The sequence below is a fragment of the Prosopis cineraria genome, unplaced genomic scaffold, assembly GCF_029017545.1.
Source record: "Prosopis cineraria cultivar Desert tree isolate PC_DT_omini unplaced genomic scaffold, ASM2901754v1 PC1, whole genome shotgun sequence".
NCBI classification, from domain to species: Eukaryota; Viridiplantae; Streptophyta; class Magnoliopsida; order Fabales; family Fabaceae; genus Prosopis; species Prosopis cineraria.
In genome coordinates, this window is record NW_026555332.1 from 8,405,200 (window position 1) to 8,423,587 (window position 18,388).

Genomic DNA, 18,388 nt, shown 5'->3' on the forward strand with positions numbered 1-18,388 from the left:
AAAGAAGATATTCATCCCTCTCTGAAAGTTAAATATTTTCATTTCATGGCACTGATCAATATGAAATCATCCATCGTTCTCTCCAGCAATCCCCATTTTCCTTCCACAAAAGCTGAGCTTTCTGCTCACAGATCCTCCTCTTTCAGACTCCATTCTCTGCCTACTGCTAACAAATGGATCATTTCTGACAAAAGCCCTTCCACCCCTTTCACAAACTCTGTAAGTCATTTCCTTATAATCTTACTGTGTTATATGCACTGTTTCTTTATAGCCTTGAGTTTTTAACTTTTATTCTTCCATGGCAGGATCACCTCTGCCATAATCTGGAAGGAGAGCTGAAACTGTACCAGAACGCTCTTAAGAATGTGGGTGAAAATTCATTGAAAGGTCTTCACATGGTTGATGCTATGCATCGCCTGAACATCGCTTACCACTTCCAAGAAGAAATTAACGAATTCCTAGCAGCCCAACACACGATCTCCAGAACTTATGGAAGTGGCTATGGTCATGATCATCTTCATGAGGTTGCTCTTCGCTTCCGCCTTCTGAGGCAGCAAGGTCACTATGTACCTGCAGGTGGGAACCGAAAACACAACACACATGATATATATGAAAGACTGATAACATGGTTTTCCTTCTGGTTGCAGAGGTGTTTGAGAAGTTTACAGGAAAGGAGGGAAAGTTTAACCAGAAGGTAGGTGAAGATATCAAGGGAATGATAGATTTATATGAAGCTTCACAGTTAAGAATGGAAGGAGAAGCCATACTTGATGAAGCTGAACAATTTGGCGGGAAGATTCTCAAAGAAAGAAGTGCTCATCTCAGCGTTGATAAAGCTGAGTTTGTGAGGAGAACTTTGGAGCAACCTTTTCACAGAAGTCTGCCGATTTTCACTTCCAGAAACTTCTTTGAAGGCAGCCATGGAATGAATGGATGGGTCAATGCCTTACAAGATGTGGCCAAAATGAACTTCAATTTGCTCCAATCCGCTTACCAAACGGAGATATTCATATTTCCAAGTACGCTTTTATATGAAATACTTCAAAAATCCATTTTATAAATTTTCGTGTCAATATATTCGTCAATTATATTTAAACTTTTTTTCTTCCAGATGGTGGACTGAACTCGGTTTAGCTAACGAGTTGAAGTATGCAAGAAACCAACCACTGAAATGGTACATTTGGTCATTGGCATGCTTAACAGATCCATCCTTTTCAGAAGAAAGGGTCGAGCTCACGAAACCAATCTCCTTCATCTACCTAATGGATGACATATTTGATATCTATGGGACCCTTGAAGAATTAACTCTTTTCACAAAAGCTGTTACCAGGTTACACGTCAAACGTTGTCGATCATTCCTACAAATAATATTTCAGCTAGAAGTTAAAGAATATGATCGACAATGTTTGAATAATGCATGCAGATGGGATATTGAAGCTACCGAAAAACTACCAGATTACATGAAAATGTGTTTCAAGGCACTCTATGATGTCACCAATGAAATCAGCTACAAGGTGTATCAAAAACACGGATGGAACCCCGGTGCGTCCCTTCGAAAGGCGGTAAATATATTGATTGAGCAATATCGCAATCAGATATGTTCTTATAGTTTGAAAGATTTTTCATTGACTTGTATATATATATATATATTTTGCTTGAACTGTACAGTGGGGAAGGTTGTGCGAGGCATTTCTGACAGAAGCAGAATGGTTTGCGTCAGGGAAGATGCCGAGTGCAGAAGAGTACTTGAAGAATGGGATAGTAAGCTCGGGAGTGCATGTAGTGCTGGTTCACATTTTCTTTCTGTTGGGTCAACGATTATCTCAAGAAACTGTGCAAAAGATTGACAATAATCCAACCATTATCTCTTCCACTGCCACAATTCTTCGTCTCTGGGATGACCTGGGAAGTGCTGAGGTAAACATTTTCACAGAAACTAGTCTGATATCTTCCACGCTTCGTTCAGTTTCGAACCAGAATGGGACATAGTAAACATATGTTGTCACTTCATAAGGAATGAATAATTTGCAGGACGAGAATCAGGAGGGAAAGGATGGATCGTACATGGAATGTGTGATGAAGGAGATGAAGGAGGTGGAAAGGGCGAGAGAGGTGGTGATGGGTAAGATCTCAGAAGCGTGGAAGAGTCTCAACAGAGAGTTCGTATTGGACGACACGTTTGGCTCGTCGTTTACAAAGGCGTCTCTGAATCTGGCGAGGATGGTGCCATTAATGTACAGTTACGATCACAATCAATGCCTTCCCAAGCTAGAGTCGCAAGTCAAGTCGTTGCTTTATGATCAAGTTCTTCTGTGATTATCCCCACACGCAGACCAAATTACTGGGGCTTTAGATTCTCATTTCTCTCGTGCGTTAGATCGCTCGCTTCCTTTTGTACAGAAGAAAAATCTTCATGTGCATGTAGCTATTAGATAAGACTTGTGTATTTAATCTTATATTGTTGATATATTTATATCAAATCAAATCAAGACATGTGGATCCTAATATATTAATTTAATTTATATCAAAAATTTATTATAAAAAAATAATTTGTAAAAGATCCACATATCTTGATTTAATTAGATACAAACACCTTAAATATATAAGCTTAAGTATATAAGTTTTTTTTAAGATTTACTCTGTTCATGTGCCAACATATCCATATATAGCGATTTAAATATATAAGTTTGCATAAACTTCAATGTGGAAAAATATTATGAAATTGTTGAAGATCAAAATAAATTACGATTTTAAAAAATAGCGAACATTTTCAATGTATGAAAAATGTTTAACTAGCTAAAAAAATAACCATGTTTCTCATATATATATAATATATATATTGCCATTGTAAATGAATTATATTATTGAGAGAGAAGGAAGAGGGCTCCGGAATTGTCATATATCTATATATATATAATAGAAATATACTCTTACATTATAAATAAAATAAAGGGAAACAATATTATTAGAAATAATATTTAACAGTAAAAGAAAGGAGAATGACATGTAAGTACTTCAAGAAGTTTAATGTTAAATCAAGATTTTTTTAAAAAAATTAATATTAAAACATGAAAAAATAAATATTAAATTTAAAAATATTAATGATGAAAAGATCTTAACTTGATATTAATATTCTTGTGAGATCTTTATTTATCAATTTCCACTTGAAAAACATGATTAATGTATAACATTGACTGTAATCCATATGCATTTTGAATACAAGACATAATGTCACGAGGTTATTACTCTTTTTTCAAAAAAATAAATTATCTCATTGTGCACCCACTTATATAGTCAAGAGTCTTTCTAAGTCTTTATGGTGTGAGACTTAAATGCTCCCCACCAATCCATAATGCCCTGTTATGGGTGGCCTGCTGACTAGACAAACTTAAGTTTGGCTTTAACATCACTTTATCAGAGTTATTACTCTCTTTTAAAAAATTTAGCTTAATACTCCTTCTATCTCAAATTATAAGATATTTTTAGATAAAATCTTACATACCAATAAAACTCATTAAATATACTTTACAACCTTACTTTTTCAAAATAAAAATATAAACTTTCAAAAATACTCTTCATTTAATACTCTATTGATAAAGAATATTGAAGAGAGAGAATATATGAGAAGGGTAATAATGAAAAAGTATCATTAATGAAACATTATTTTTATTAAAGTGTCTTATATTTTGGTACGCTCAATCTTCCTTAAAAATATTTTATAATTTGAGATGGAGGGAGTATAATATACAATGTGTCCACATATGTGGTGAGGACCCTCCTCCAAATTCTTTCCATGCGAGACATGTACAATAACGGAGCCTAATTGTGATACACGTCCATCATTAAAGTCACGTGCATTGTCGTACTAATTTAATTTAATTTTTTTTACCTGAAGTACCAATTTAATTCAAATTCATGTAGTTGGTAAAAATATATCTTTGATGATAACGCTTCACTAAAAGTAAAACTCAATTACTATACGATCTGTTACTTCATTGTGTGTAATTAACATCAACAATCTGAACTATTGAAAATGAATTATTGTCTCTATTCAATGAATTTCTTATTGTTTTGATCAATCTCGTAATGATAAATAGTAGTGACTTTTATGTAATTAAATAGGGCCAAAACACACAAAACTCCCACCAACTTTAGGTTAGATATATACAACCTCCCTCACATTTAAAATTTTAAAAATCACACCCTCAACTTTAAAAATTTTGACTATTAACTCCTAGCGGTTAAAGTAGCTATTAAATTTAATGAAATTCATACCGATTATTTAAAATTATTTGATAGATGGCATGTAATTTATTGTATTTAGTTAATTTATATTCTCAATTTGCATGAGGGCAATTTTGTGTTTCTATTCAAAGCGAAGTATTTCTTGCTTGTTACTACTCCGTTTTCATTTATAAAAGAAATGATTACTTTTTATTTTTTATATAAATAAAATCACATATTTCAATAAGTATTTATTATTTATTTTTTAAATCGTTCCTCATAATTCATATTAACAAAAAATAATTAATACATACTTATATTAATTAATATAGGATATTGTAGTTTAATTTTTTTATTTTCAAATATAATTATTATGATTAATTAATTTTTTAAAATTGTGTGATATAATTTTTTTTTTAATAGAAACAGAGGGAGTATGTGTCATTTGTCTTCTAATCATCTTTTCCATTTGAAAAATCATCCACATGCGTCCAATTTCTGTCACTTTCTTTCATCAAATCTATAATTATTTCCTTAAACCTGTGATTGCCTTCTATCGGAAAACACTAATTAATTTTTTTTGTGGCCGACAATTCCTCAGAATCATTAAAAAGAGCTCATGTCAAAATCAATCTTGATTGTCCAGACAACCCGTAGAAATGGAAGGCCAACTACGGAGAAACAAATGGCTACATTTTCTCCACAGCATTGCCCCATTGAAATGCCGTGCAAGCTTTGTTCTTTTCTTGGCCGCTTCTTTCGCCATTTACTGGTGGGGAAAAAAACCAACCTCAAAGATACTTTCAAATATTTGTGTAAAATGTTGACATAATACCATTACAAGAATTTAGGAAAGAAGATGACAGAGAGAGGACGCATAGGAATTTTCAATTGAAGATGATGATTAGAAGATTAAGAACCCATCACTGACATAGAAGACTTGCAGAGACGAAGAGAGCAAGGGGAAAACACAATGCAAGGCGATAGGAATTAGGGATTGCTATTAGTCAAATTACAAAATTGCCCAGTAGTAAATTAAGTCAGGATAAATTAATAAAATACAATAAATTACATGTCACCTGCCAATAATTTTGAATAGTCGATGTGGCATCAATTCTATTAAATTTAATGGTCACTTTAACAATAAGGGGTCAATTATCGAAATTTGAAAGTTAAAGGTGTGATTTTTAAACATTTAAATATAAAAGGGGTTATATACATTTGACTTAAAGTTGATGAGGAGTTTTATATATTTTAGCCATTAAATAGATATGAAAACCCCATTTTTTTTCTTAAACAGTGATATGAAAACCCCATTGAACACTAATCCCTATTAAAATATATAAGACATTTTAAAGCGATCAATATCCCTCAATAAATTAGTTATTTGTATTCAGATTAGTATTATCTTTTTATATTTATTTATATTTAATAAGGTATTTTACTTAAAAATAAATATAGAATGATTTATTTATTAAGGCTATTTTTGAAAACAATACATTAATTATAACTTGAAATATAAAAAAGTATTACATTTTTTAACACTCAAGTCTTAAAAAAATGTTTTATATTTTTTTAATAAACGGAGTATTTTTTTTATAAAATAAAAAGTTAGGTGAATTGGGTTACAAAAATTTACCAAAGTGAGGATGTATTTCTAAATTTTGAAGAATATTTACGAAGGTAATGATATATAGATTATTCACCAATACAGTTCTTATATTAATTGCAAGATTTAAACTCATGAACTAATGAGTTATGAGTTAAATTTTTATTAATTTATAATTAAATAACAGTTGTTGGCCTATTTAAGGAATTTATTTCATCTTATTTCAAAGTCATCACAATCTCCCCTAATTAAAAGGATGTTATGTCCTCCTTAATAATTAGTGCGAGTAATTTTTTATTTTATATAAACCCCAACAAATAATTTAATTAGCCCCTAAATTGTAACATAAACTTATTATAAATTCAGCACAAAAGTCAAACGTTATAGTAGACAAGAAAATAAGTATGCATCATGCGACATATATTACTTTCCTTGATTTTAAACATAAATAAATTTTAACCAACTCACCCTATTTAAAAATATTGATTATTATACATACATACATACATACATACATACATACATACATATATATATATACTATTTTATGTTACAAATATAAATATATTCATCTGGTCAAAAAAGTATAAATATATTCATATATACATATTTTCATTTAATCATCTTATTTTATTTATTATTATTACTTTGCTTGGAATTAAATTCTAATTTATCCTATTTTGGGAGAATTCTCCATTTTAAATTATTTTTATAATTTTTAAAAATTTTAATCCTCAATAAATTCTCAAATATTTTTTTATGCATCGAAATTTTCTTTTTAATTTTCAAAATTGTTTATAATTAATTTATTATTTAGTTATTGAAACCTTGGAGGTTGTAAATAATGTTAGTTTGCCAATTTAATACTCTATTTGGAAAAGAATATTAAAATAAGAGAATATAATGAGAAGGATAATATTAGAGAAATATCATTACCAAAACATTACTTTTATTAAAGTGTCTTTTATTTTGAAGCATTGAATCATCCCTAAAAATATCATTACTAAAGAATATTATGACTTTGGTTTTCAAGCATTTAGGCGAGTTGCCATTAATCAAGGATGAGTTGTTGTAAATATTCAAACAATTATTTATGAATATTCAAACGTGTCTTATTAATACATAAAAAAAGTTTTTAATTTTTAAATTTTAACTCATTCGATTTTTTACAACTTGTTCTTTCAATATTGATGAGCTATCAAAATTATGCTAAACAAAAAGACATTTGTTTTTTCAAACATTTTCCTGACTTTTTGTTGATTACGGACACCTTATTGTTAATATTTGAACAATTACTTATAAATATTCGATAATGAGTTATTAATACATAAAAAAATTATCAATATTTAAAAATAAGATTAGAGGGAGTGTAAAAATATTTTTAATGAATAGAAACATACACTCTTTATTAAAAAAAATATAAGGCATTTTTTTTGTATTTCAAGATATAATTAATGTACTTTTTTCAAAAGTACCCATAATAAATAAATTATTTTATATTTATTTTAAAGTAAAAGATCCTATTAAATAAGGGTAAATATAGAAAGATGATGTTAATTTAAAAATAAATAATACTTTATTAGAAGATGAGAGATTCAATTAAAAATGCATTATAATTAGGCCATGTTTGTCATCATAGAATTCTTAACTTTTTTTTTTGGACCAACATAAAATTCTAAAGTTGAAAATAGAATTAAAATAGGAATCCTAATCAAGTGTTATTTGGTACACACTAATCACAGTTCAAAAACCCAGAATCACACCTCTTCGCAGCCACTCATGTAGGACGAGGGCTTGCTAGTGTCTCCCAGGACGCGTCACCGTAAGAAACGCGGAAGGTTGATAACAATAACAACTGCACCGGAATGGAGACCATCGCCGGGATCTATTTTGGAGGGCCATATCAAGCAGTCAACAGAGAAGCGATGCTTGAAATCGCTCGGTGCAACCGGAAAAGGAGGTTAAGAGGAGGAGCGCCGATGCTGCTTCTATGGCTGTCGAGCTGGTACTGTGGTTCCAATAATGTGATGCTGATAGCTTTTTTTTTACAAGGACATTTTGGTCCTTTTTTATTTTTTATAAAAGAAAAATTTAAGTAAATTAGGTCATTTTGTATTTTAAATATACACATTTATTAAAATTGTATCATGATTTAATATTTATATCAAATACTCCCTTTGGTTCTATTTATAAGGCAGAGAGAAAATAATTTTTTTAATCTTATTTATAAGTCATGTCATTAAATTTTTATCACAAATTTTCTCTTTTATCCTCCATTAAATGTTGGAGAAAGAAAATATATTATTAAAATATGCATATTTAATAGGAGCAAAGTTAAGGACTTATTTAATTTTAAGACGAAGTTAATAAATTTTAAATTTTTTTTATATTGATGAAACATGTCGAAAGTAACTTATAAATAAAATTAAAAAAATATATTTTTAAAATTTAATTTTATTTCAATTTTAATTTCATTTTCACTGAAAACCCATCCATGGTACTAAAATGAGGAGGAGCATTTAAAGTAATGAAGTTATTGGATGTTTGTGATGCACGTGTAGTGAGGTGTGAGGATAAAAACCATAACCACAAGCAATTATTAATGGTGACGTTTCAGCCGTAGACAAAAAGACAAAATCAACTTCAGGGCTAAAATATCTTCAGCGAAGGGCCTTTTGAACACAGTCACTTTGAGTGAGTGATTCATTGAGCGAGCTTTCAGTATTTTTCGTACCTCGTCCTTCCTTGTCCCCTAATTTGTTTTCTCTGTGTTTTTTTTTTATAGTTCGAAAAATTAGTTTTAGATGGGTCACCAACTCTCACAGCAGTGATTTTTCCCCCCTTCTTCCATTATCGGATTACATAAATATTGGAAGAAATTTTATTATGGATTATGATAATGACATTTACTTGAACTTGGATTTAAGTTCTCTTATATTGATATTCATAAATTTTTGTGAATTTTTTCTCTTTTAGTATTTTTTGCTTATTTTATTATTTTTTATAAAGCATAAAATCTTTTATCTTTTTCTTACAAACACAAACATAAAATTCACAGATTTTTAACTTCAGAGGATTTAAATTCCTTAAACTCACATTAAATTATATTGTAATATCCTGAATTTGGGGTCTAGAAGCTCAACAATAAGCTAGAATTTAATAAGCTACTAAATTCAAGTAATCAAAATTTCCTAAGGTGCCATAAAAAGATAGAATGGTTGTCAGGGACCAAATCATAATTTTAAAGCCTTTTAGGGGTAAAAGTATAATATTTTTAGAGACTTCAAGGAAGTGTCCGAAACTGAGAAATGAGCAAGTTAAAGTTTAGAAGTATTTAGGTTAGACAAAAAGGAATAAATAAGGTTTAGGAAAGTAATAGAGGTATCTAATATAAGCCTTGGAGAATAATCAACGAAGTTTCCAAATTAAACATAAGTAGAGTTATTTGACAACTTTATCTTTATGTCATAAGTCTCTTAGAGAAGGATCGCAGTTAGATTCTATGAATTGTGATAGATCCAAAAGGGGCTTAGTGAGATTACAATTAGATCCCATGGTCACAATAGACCTAATAGAAAGTTACTGAGCCACAAAGTATATGCTAGTTATCTAGAAAGACGATGGTGTAACATCTCAGTTTTTAATTCCTTGATTTACTAATCTTAATTAGGATAATTAAGTAAGTTAATGTGCTGTGTGGTCAGAGGAGAATAGTAAGTGTTTTTAGTTAGATTTTTAGATATAATTTATGTCTAAAGTGAAATTGGATCACTTGGGGGCTAAAAAGTGAAGAAAAACAAGTTGAAAAGCCTCTGTGCCATATGCATATGCGTCATAGTGCACAGGGCCACCAGGGGAGAGTTGTCTTCTTTGTATCAAATATCGTGGCACATGGGGACATGCGCCGCGGCGCACAGTGCGAATTCTGCAGAAATAAGTTGCGAACTGATGTGAAAAATAGAAAGAAAAGGAAACGGAAACGGAGGAGCTCATATTAGCTAGGGTTTGTTTTTGGATGACATTGAAAGTATTTTGGAGGTTACAAACACCCAAGGTAAGTATCACACTCATTAATCTCTCCATTTCTTCTACATTTATAAGTTTATGGTTAGGGTTTGATAGTGAAAGATAATTTTTTATTCATATTGGTTATGGGTTCAAATCTATTGACTTAAATGGGGCTAATGGGAATAGATTAGAGTGTCTAAATCTAGGTAAAAGAAATTTTGGTGCCTTGAGTTGTTGGGCATCATAAATATCTGAAATTTACATTTAATGTGGGTTGTTGGAAGAATGTGATGTCATTAATAGAAGTTTAATGGCTCATTAATGTTATTGGGTTCTAAAGATAATTAATAAACCTAATGGGTAGGTCCAAATGAAGCAATGTAGGCATTAGGTAATCTAGAAAGGGAACATAAGAGTTGAAATATGTGAGATTAACAATGTTACTGAAAGTTAACTTGGAAAATTATATATTGAACTCTTGGATACCTATTTGGCTTGGGAATTCAAGCTTGGAAGCTATAACATTGAGGGGTAAACCTTTGACCTCTCAAAGGTTTGAGGTAATTGGGGGAATCCTACTTTGGGTAGTTATGTATTAATTGATTGCAAATTGATTTCTAATTGTGAATGTTGCATGCATGGATTGATTTTTAATATGAAAGCATGTATTAGCTTCAATAAGTATATAAAAATTTGAATGTGCATAATGTTATTTTTGGTTTGAAATGCAAAATGTGAAATCAAGATGGTTTTTGAACTATGAATATGCATATGTCTTTAGGAAGATTAATGTGATGTTATGTTAAGGTAAATGTGTGTTAATGAAGAAATGGATTAGTGTGATAAGTGAGGAGAATGTGGTCAAATGTTTTTGGATACTCACTTGGGTAGTGCATGATCGTGAACCTAACATGTAAATGTGTTAAACAAAAAAGGAAAATGTGAAAAAGAGTGAGTATCGTTTATGGCATGATCAGTGGGTGAGAGTTCGCTTAGGGATTGAGAGTAGAGAAAAATCCATATGATATTTAGGTTGCCCTCTGGTGCACGAGGATATAGCCTTATTCGACAATTTGTCGAAGGACTGTCCCATAGTTTGTTAAAGGACTAGAACCTAGCTTTCTCTACTAGTTCAATGAGGATAATAGCCTAAAGTATGAAACAATATAGAGATTTAAAAATGGGGGAAGCCATAGTCTGAGAGTGAGTCATGTGATCTTTGACCGAGTCACACCTCACGATTGGTGAGTTTGGGTAGTCCAGTCACACGGACAGAGGTCTATTCAATGTTATAGCCCACAGTTTCAGTCTGAGGAAATAAGGAGGGTATAAGGTTGGTTGATCATTGCCTATGTAAAATATATGACATGTCACACGTATTGAGTTGTGGCAAGTCGCGTGAATAATAGGTCATGGTCACATATATAAAAATAATGTGACAATGCACCTAGTATATATGAGATAAAGATGTTAGAAAATGAGTAATGATGAGTTATGATGTGTGTAAGCATGTTTTAAGTGCTTAGTTTCATATGCATGTACTTGGTTTATAATTAATATATACTGCATAGGGTAGGTTTTACCTTAGTTACTGAGTAGCTAGACTCACCCCTATTCTTTAACTTTTCAGGCTCTAGCTTTAGTGCAGAGAAGGTAAAAACTCAAAAGGCTAGGAATTAGCATATTCCTATTGCATGCCTCTAGTTTAGATTTATTATGTGTAATAGTATATGATTGTCAATTCTAGGTTGCATGCCATCACACTTGCACTATTTTATTGTTGCAAATGTCTGATTTATATTTTGGGCCCCGAGTAATTGTATATGCTGAGATATGTGTGTGTGTGTGTGTGTGTTTATAGGGCCAAAATACTAATGTAAGTATAGAAATGATGTGTTAAAACATGTTACAATGATTTTTGATGCAATGCAATGAAGATTTGCCTCCCCTTCTATTTGTGGTAAAAAGGGGTTGAGGAGTAAAATTATGTTATACTGTTGTTTAAGTGCGTGTGATGTATTATATTGATAGTCCTAGGTCTAATGAACATGGTCTAGGTATTAGAAAAGGCTTTTGGTACTTGTTGAGGGTTTTAGACATCCCTTTTTGTGTGAAAGTTGTGAAAAGTGGTGAAAATATGTTTAGGTATCCAACTTCCTAGTGTGACTTATTTTGAAAGTGAAACCCATGCCATTAGCTAGTTCATGTAAAAAAATTTTCTGTAGACACCTAGATCACATCATTCGAATGTCGAATGAAGAATCAGGATGCATCGAAAGTTCCCTGATTCTGCTGTCAAATGACAATAAAATTCGCTAATATTTCGTGCAACACGCCACGACGCATGACACAGAGAGCAATACATTGCAGCGCAGCATGTACGAGCCACGGTACATTGCCCTGTTTCATAGCATATGAGTTATTTTTCAACCGTTTTTGATTTCTTTCACTCCTATAAGGTATCCCATGCTTCTGTAACTTATCTTTACTTTGATATAAAAGATTATGATTGATTTAAACTTATTTTGACTATGAAAACTTGGGATTCCCTTAAATTTGAACTAAAACTTGGTAATCACCCTTTTGGATTAATCCTTTGATTACCATGAGTTTTATTGATTAATTGTGTTTTGTAGAGTGAGATTTTACAGATGGCCTATGATGAGTTTAGAATATAGAGACCTTTTAAATTTGGCTAACTATTACAAAGAGAGTATCTTTGACTTTTTCTTAGATAGCTTCACTGTAACTAAGCGAAAAAAGGAAATAGAAGAAAAGAGAGTAACAATAATGGCCTATTCATGATTAAATGATAATTGTTAATATTTAAGGGTGATTATATGCAAATAGATATAATGAGATTATAAGAAAGTTCTTAGAGTTAAAAATGAAAGGAGTGAACATTAACCTAGAAATGTCATGCTCAACCGAGGTCAAAATGTAATTTCTAAAAATTGAGTCTTAAAGTGTAGTTATAGAGAAGTACTCAAGATTTAGGAAGAATGTAAGAAAATTAGTATATGAAAGGAAGAAATATTTTTGGCCAAAAAAAAAGGAAGAAATATTTGGATGAATTATACCAATTGTATAGGTGCTCAAAAGAATTAATTTATAATTTAAATTGTATTAGGTTAAGATAATACCAATTGTTCTATGTCTAGAGGTTAATTTTATGAAGAATCCATTTTGAGCCCATTTGGTGAGAGTTGTAGGGTGACTTTTGGATCTAAAATGGAAGATGTTAGGCATGTTTCTAGTCTGAAATTGATTTATAATATTGGTTAGAATTAAAATGGGAAATTAGATATTTTTGAAATCCAAATTTTATCAAAGATGGTTTAGTCTTCCACTTTAACCACACCCTATCACTTTTTCCTTATTCACTTTTAGTTATCACATGCAGCATGGAGGAGAGAGAGAGAATTTTCATGGTGATTTTAGAGAGAAATAGGAAAATTTTAAATAAGCAAAAAACACTATCAAAACCATATTTCTATTTCAAAGTGACTTCATAAAAGTTGTTTTGCTCTTCAAGAGCAACAATCTTATAGTTTTAGATTCTTGAGAGGAGGAGTTTGGTGCAGCCAAGAAGTATGGAAGTTAGAGAATCCAAGAAAAAGTTAGGGATAATGACATTTAAGGCCATCTTAAGAGAATTTATCACAATAAGAGCCCATTATTATTGCATCATATATTATTTTGTGAAAATATGTGTATGTTATTGTTAAAAGCTAAAGCTTAACTTGTTAAATTTCTAAGAAAAACCTAACAAAAAAATATAAGTTAAGGTTCATCTTTTAACAACAATATATATTTATTTTTGCAAGATAATATTTGATGCAAAATTATGGGCTCTTATTGCGATAAATTCCTTTGAGAGGGCCTTCAATGTCATTCTCCTAAAAACTTATAGCAAAGGAAAGAGGTACGAACAAGCTCTATTTTGAGCTAAGTATCTTGGGATTTATAATTAAGTTTTCATGGAGTTGTACTGTTGCCTTGTTTTTGTAAAGAGAAAACCTTAGGATTTGATGATGTTAAGACCATGGAAAAGATGTTGAAAGAGGTTTAGGCATGATAGAATAAGTGTTTAGTAAGTTTTGTAAAAACTGGAAATTTTAAATTTAAAGGAAAGTGTCAAGATAAAGCAATGAATTTAATCGAGTTTAAGTTCATGTAATATGATTTAAAACCTAGGCTTGAAACATGTAAAAATATGAAGAATGAAAAAGCTTGGGAACAACCACAATATATGGTCTTAAATACCCAAAATTCCAGCCAAGGTTGGCCTAAGGGGAAGGGGATGAAATTGGTTATATTTGAGTTCAAAAATGAATTCCTCATGAAAAATTGAGTGGGAAAATGATGGTATAAGAATTTTATGTCAAAGGAAAACTAAAGTGAAAAATTAAGATAAAGAAAGCACAAATTAAATAGAGAGTAAGTTGTCATATATTAACAATGTAATGTTTGGCTTTAACAATTGTAATAATATTCTACGATAAATATTTAAGGCTAATAAGTGTCACGTAAAAGGAATTGGAAGTTTGGTCATGGGGGATCAAGTTATGAAAGCAAGGAAATCAAAGAAGATATAGTAAAACTAAAAAGTAGTAAATTTACCCTTCATTGCTGCTTGATATATGTGTTTGTATGATGATATGTATGATTGTTTTCTTGATTCTATGAATCATGAATGAATATTTGAAGCTCTATTTTTTAAGTGTGCTATGGTACATTTATGATGTATGAAACATTAAAAAATAACATGTCAATATGTTAGTTATGGAGACATGTAATGCAAGTATACGTTATATATGAAACTTTTACCTTGTATGCTTGAATCATTACATTTTTTACTATTGAGATTCTCTCAAATCTCACCCCTAATGACTAACTATAACATCTTGAATTTAAATTAAAGATTAAATTGATTAATTAGACAATTTAATTAAATAGTTATGGTAATTAGGAGCTTACCTTTGGGCCTAAGTAGTTAATTAGGGCCATGGGACCCTTTAAAAGAGTCAAATGGGGTAAAAAAGGGGTTTTAGGCCATTTTAGGTCCACAGTTATGGGCTTTAGTGAAACAACTTGTTTTTGAGCTATTTGCCACAGTGAAGGATACAACTCATCATGATGAGCATGATAGAATTTTAAAATCTAAATCTATCATTCTAAATGACAAATTTTGAGTGAATAAGGATATTTTTGAAAAGATTACTCAACATTGGTATTAGAAGAAAATAACACCAAAGTAACATAATTAATCAAATCTCTTTATAGGAGGAAAGAAAGGACAATACCGTTGTTGAAGTGTTAGCACAGGTATTACACAAACTTGTACAAAACTTAGTACAGGCGCTAACCAAGTAACATAGCTGTTATCTTAATTCAACTAAAGATAAGTAAAGAATAAGATTGATGTTAAATAGATAGTACCAGGGTAAGGAAAAAGGTTCGAATAAGAGAGAATCTATTCCACAAGTTTAAAGGGATAACACCAGTGTTAGAATAAGTAGGATCGATGTTATATGAAACTTGGATCAATAGAACAGTAAAGATAACTGAGGTAGCACTAATGTTAAAGCTTCCAGTACCAGTGCTAACAATACTTAGAAATACTTTAGAACATGACAGCTTCAAGCACAAAGATTATAGTTAAGTCGAATACTTAACTAACAAGATAGCATACCTTCTGTTATGTATAAACTCACACTTACTCATATTTGATTAATGTTAAGCCAATTAACTTAGGTTTAAGTTAAGAAAACTTAAAACACAAAAAACTTCTCTTTATTTTGTAATCATCAAAACCAAGATTCAATAGATTGAAGATGGCAGACCCAAACTTGCAGGCTAGAAGTATACACAAAGAAGTCGAGAATGAGCAATTGAATGTGAGTAGCAGTCACAACCCACAATTAGTCTCGAGCACAAAGAGGCCAAAGAGACTCACCATGATTGTGAGCATTCATTGAGACCTGAGACGTGAGCAATCTTAGACCAACCGAGTAGCTGAGAACGAGCAGTAGGAGGACTATGATAGTGAAACTATTCATTGAGACCTGAGAATCGAGCAAGATAAGAGATTGAGATTTGAGAGCTTTAGGTTTAGAAAATTAGGATTTTAGCCATCATGAATGACTAAATGAGGATCCGTGTTTGATTGTCTCAATTCTGAATGCTCAAACAAAAAATAATAATAAAATAAGAAAAATGACGTTGTTTTATGGATTTTGGTAGAAAAAATAAAGCAAAAAGGCCTAAATTGCTTGAACCAACAGTTCTCCTAGTTTTATCTAGTTCAGGAAGTTCGAGGGCGATTCTCTATCCCCCTGGTTATGTATCATTTGCGGATTGGTTCTCGTTAAACTAGTCTAACTAGCAAGTTCAATTCGGTTCTGATAACCATGGTTTTTAAGGCATGATGGGCCTGTCTGAAAATTCCATAATAATAGGACATTTAATGATTTTGATGGAGCCTTAGGGTGCTTCTGAATGTCATTAATGAATGGGTTTTGATTGTTTCTATCATTAAGTGTCATTATTACGCGTTAAAGTGTTAACCCTAATACTAATTAATTAAAGTAAAATTTATAAGGGAAGCTAATAGTGATGGTTGAGTCTAGTAAGAGTTATGTAAATCAATAAAAATTAGTTTTTAGATTAAATATGCTTAATCATGCACAATAAAGGGGTTAGGTCTTAATCACAATGAAGGATTTATTAATGATGATTAGTCATTAATGATGACCTGTTAACTTCTACATTTAGATATAAACTGAAGCTTATTAAATAGACAAACAGATTCTCTAAGGGTCAAACTTTCCACTCTTGGAAATGATAGAGACTTAAGCATAAAGGAAACCAAATGCAATAATATACTATAACGAATTTATTGGAAAAATATTGTTATATGATCAATTGTACATAACCATAATTTAAGTCTTGAATAATTATATGGTGAACCCTTAAGTTGGAATACAAGGTTAAATGCGGGAAATAAGAACTTCATGTTCGGCAATATTATTTATGGCTTACAGAGCCAAAAAGGTACAATATTATATTTAAGGATAATATTAGTATGTTTAAAAATGCCATGCATAATTAGTGTGTTAAGGCAGAAGAATTTGACAGTAGGAACTGTTTTGGTTGATTAGGAAGACAAGATGTTATTCATAGCGCTTATACCTGAGAGATTCGGTACTTCAACTGGTGAAATTATATGGATTTTAGTCAAAGTCAATATGGTTAAGTATTAATAATTGAACTAAGAATTGAACATATACTTTTATGTAACTAAGAATTTAATTATCACATGTCCTTGTGTTAGCAACTATGATTATTTACTATGAAATTAATGACTTGAAATAAGTAGAATGGACTTACTATGGTTTCTATGAAATTTGATTATTATTAAATGATAAGCATGCCTAGTAATGATTATATACTTGATGGCTATGTGAGTCCAATGCTACGTGATATAAGATGTTGACTGTAAGCCTGGACTAGCTATGGATTATCATTATGTTATGATAGGTGTATGCTTGGATCAACGCAATTTGTATTTAACATGGATACGTTGTCACTAAGTAATTGGTTGTTATATATGATGTGATTACTTGCATGTTTTGTGGGTAATAAGAATGTTAATGTACTATGGTATGTATAAGATGAATTGCATACATTGAGTTACACTTGCATAGGAGTTCACCTTAGAGTACTCGAATGCTAGAATAATAAAATCCACATGGTGTGGCTTCCATTGAATTTTCACACAATGGTTGGCACCTTTATTACTAATGTACGTACTTAGTATTGCCAACAACCTATAGATATGGCATGGGTCGGGCATGATGCTCAGTATCACTGATCCTAGACTAGACGGTATGGGATAAGCAACTTATGATACCCTGAAATTTGAGTAAAGGAAATCCATGGTCCAAGAGTGAGTAGGAAAGCCTTTGGCTAGGGACCCCTCACAATTAGAGAACGAGGCTAATCCAGTTATAGGGGTTAGTCTTATATGAATCACTAGCCCATGAATTTAGTCAGATGATATAAAGAGGGATATAAGGTATTTGCATTTAACATAAAGCATTTCATATGTGTGTGAAGAATTTGGTTGGTGGATAATTTTTTATTGCTAGAGTGATTGCTACTTTAAAATGCTTTCTTGAGATGGTATGTATGAAGTGAATGTGTATATTTAAACTACTATTATGATGATGGATGTTGTTAATGTGATTCAAAACTTTTCATAAAAGTTCATATGCACTTTAGTATGCTATTTTTCTTAGTTATAACTGAGTTGTTTGATTATTGAGATTCTAGTATCTCACTTTTAGTAATATATGTACCTTTCAGGTGTTCGTGGGCAGAAAAGGGAAAGTTTTGTCTCAGCAAGGGACTGAGATGTTAGTATTATCATCTCTAGTCTGACTCATATTAATATGCATATTTTCTAACACTAGGAAATTCACTAGAGTTAGCAATATCGCTTTACATGTATGAAGTAATGATTTTGGGGGTTCATTGAACTAT

The 18,388-nt window shown here is 31.1% G+C and overlaps 1 protein-coding gene across 1 annotated transcript; it reads left to right on the plus strand.

The window, feature by feature from the left end:
- The first annotated feature begins 58 nt into the window (after window positions 1-58).
- On the plus strand, window positions 59-2,422 carry LOC129306602 ((3S,6E)-nerolidol synthase 1-like). The gene is given in 8 exon segments (XM_054947312.1): window positions 59-219; window positions 306-576; window positions 648-1,004; window positions 1,007-1,019; window positions 1,112-1,330; window positions 1,424-1,562; window positions 1,669-1,917; window positions 2,032-2,422. Coding segments are annotated over 8 exon segments (1,692 nt in total). The 5' UTR covers window positions 59-60; the 3' UTR covers window positions 2,317-2,422.
- The last annotated feature ends 15,966 nt before the right edge of the window (window positions 2,423-18,388 follow it).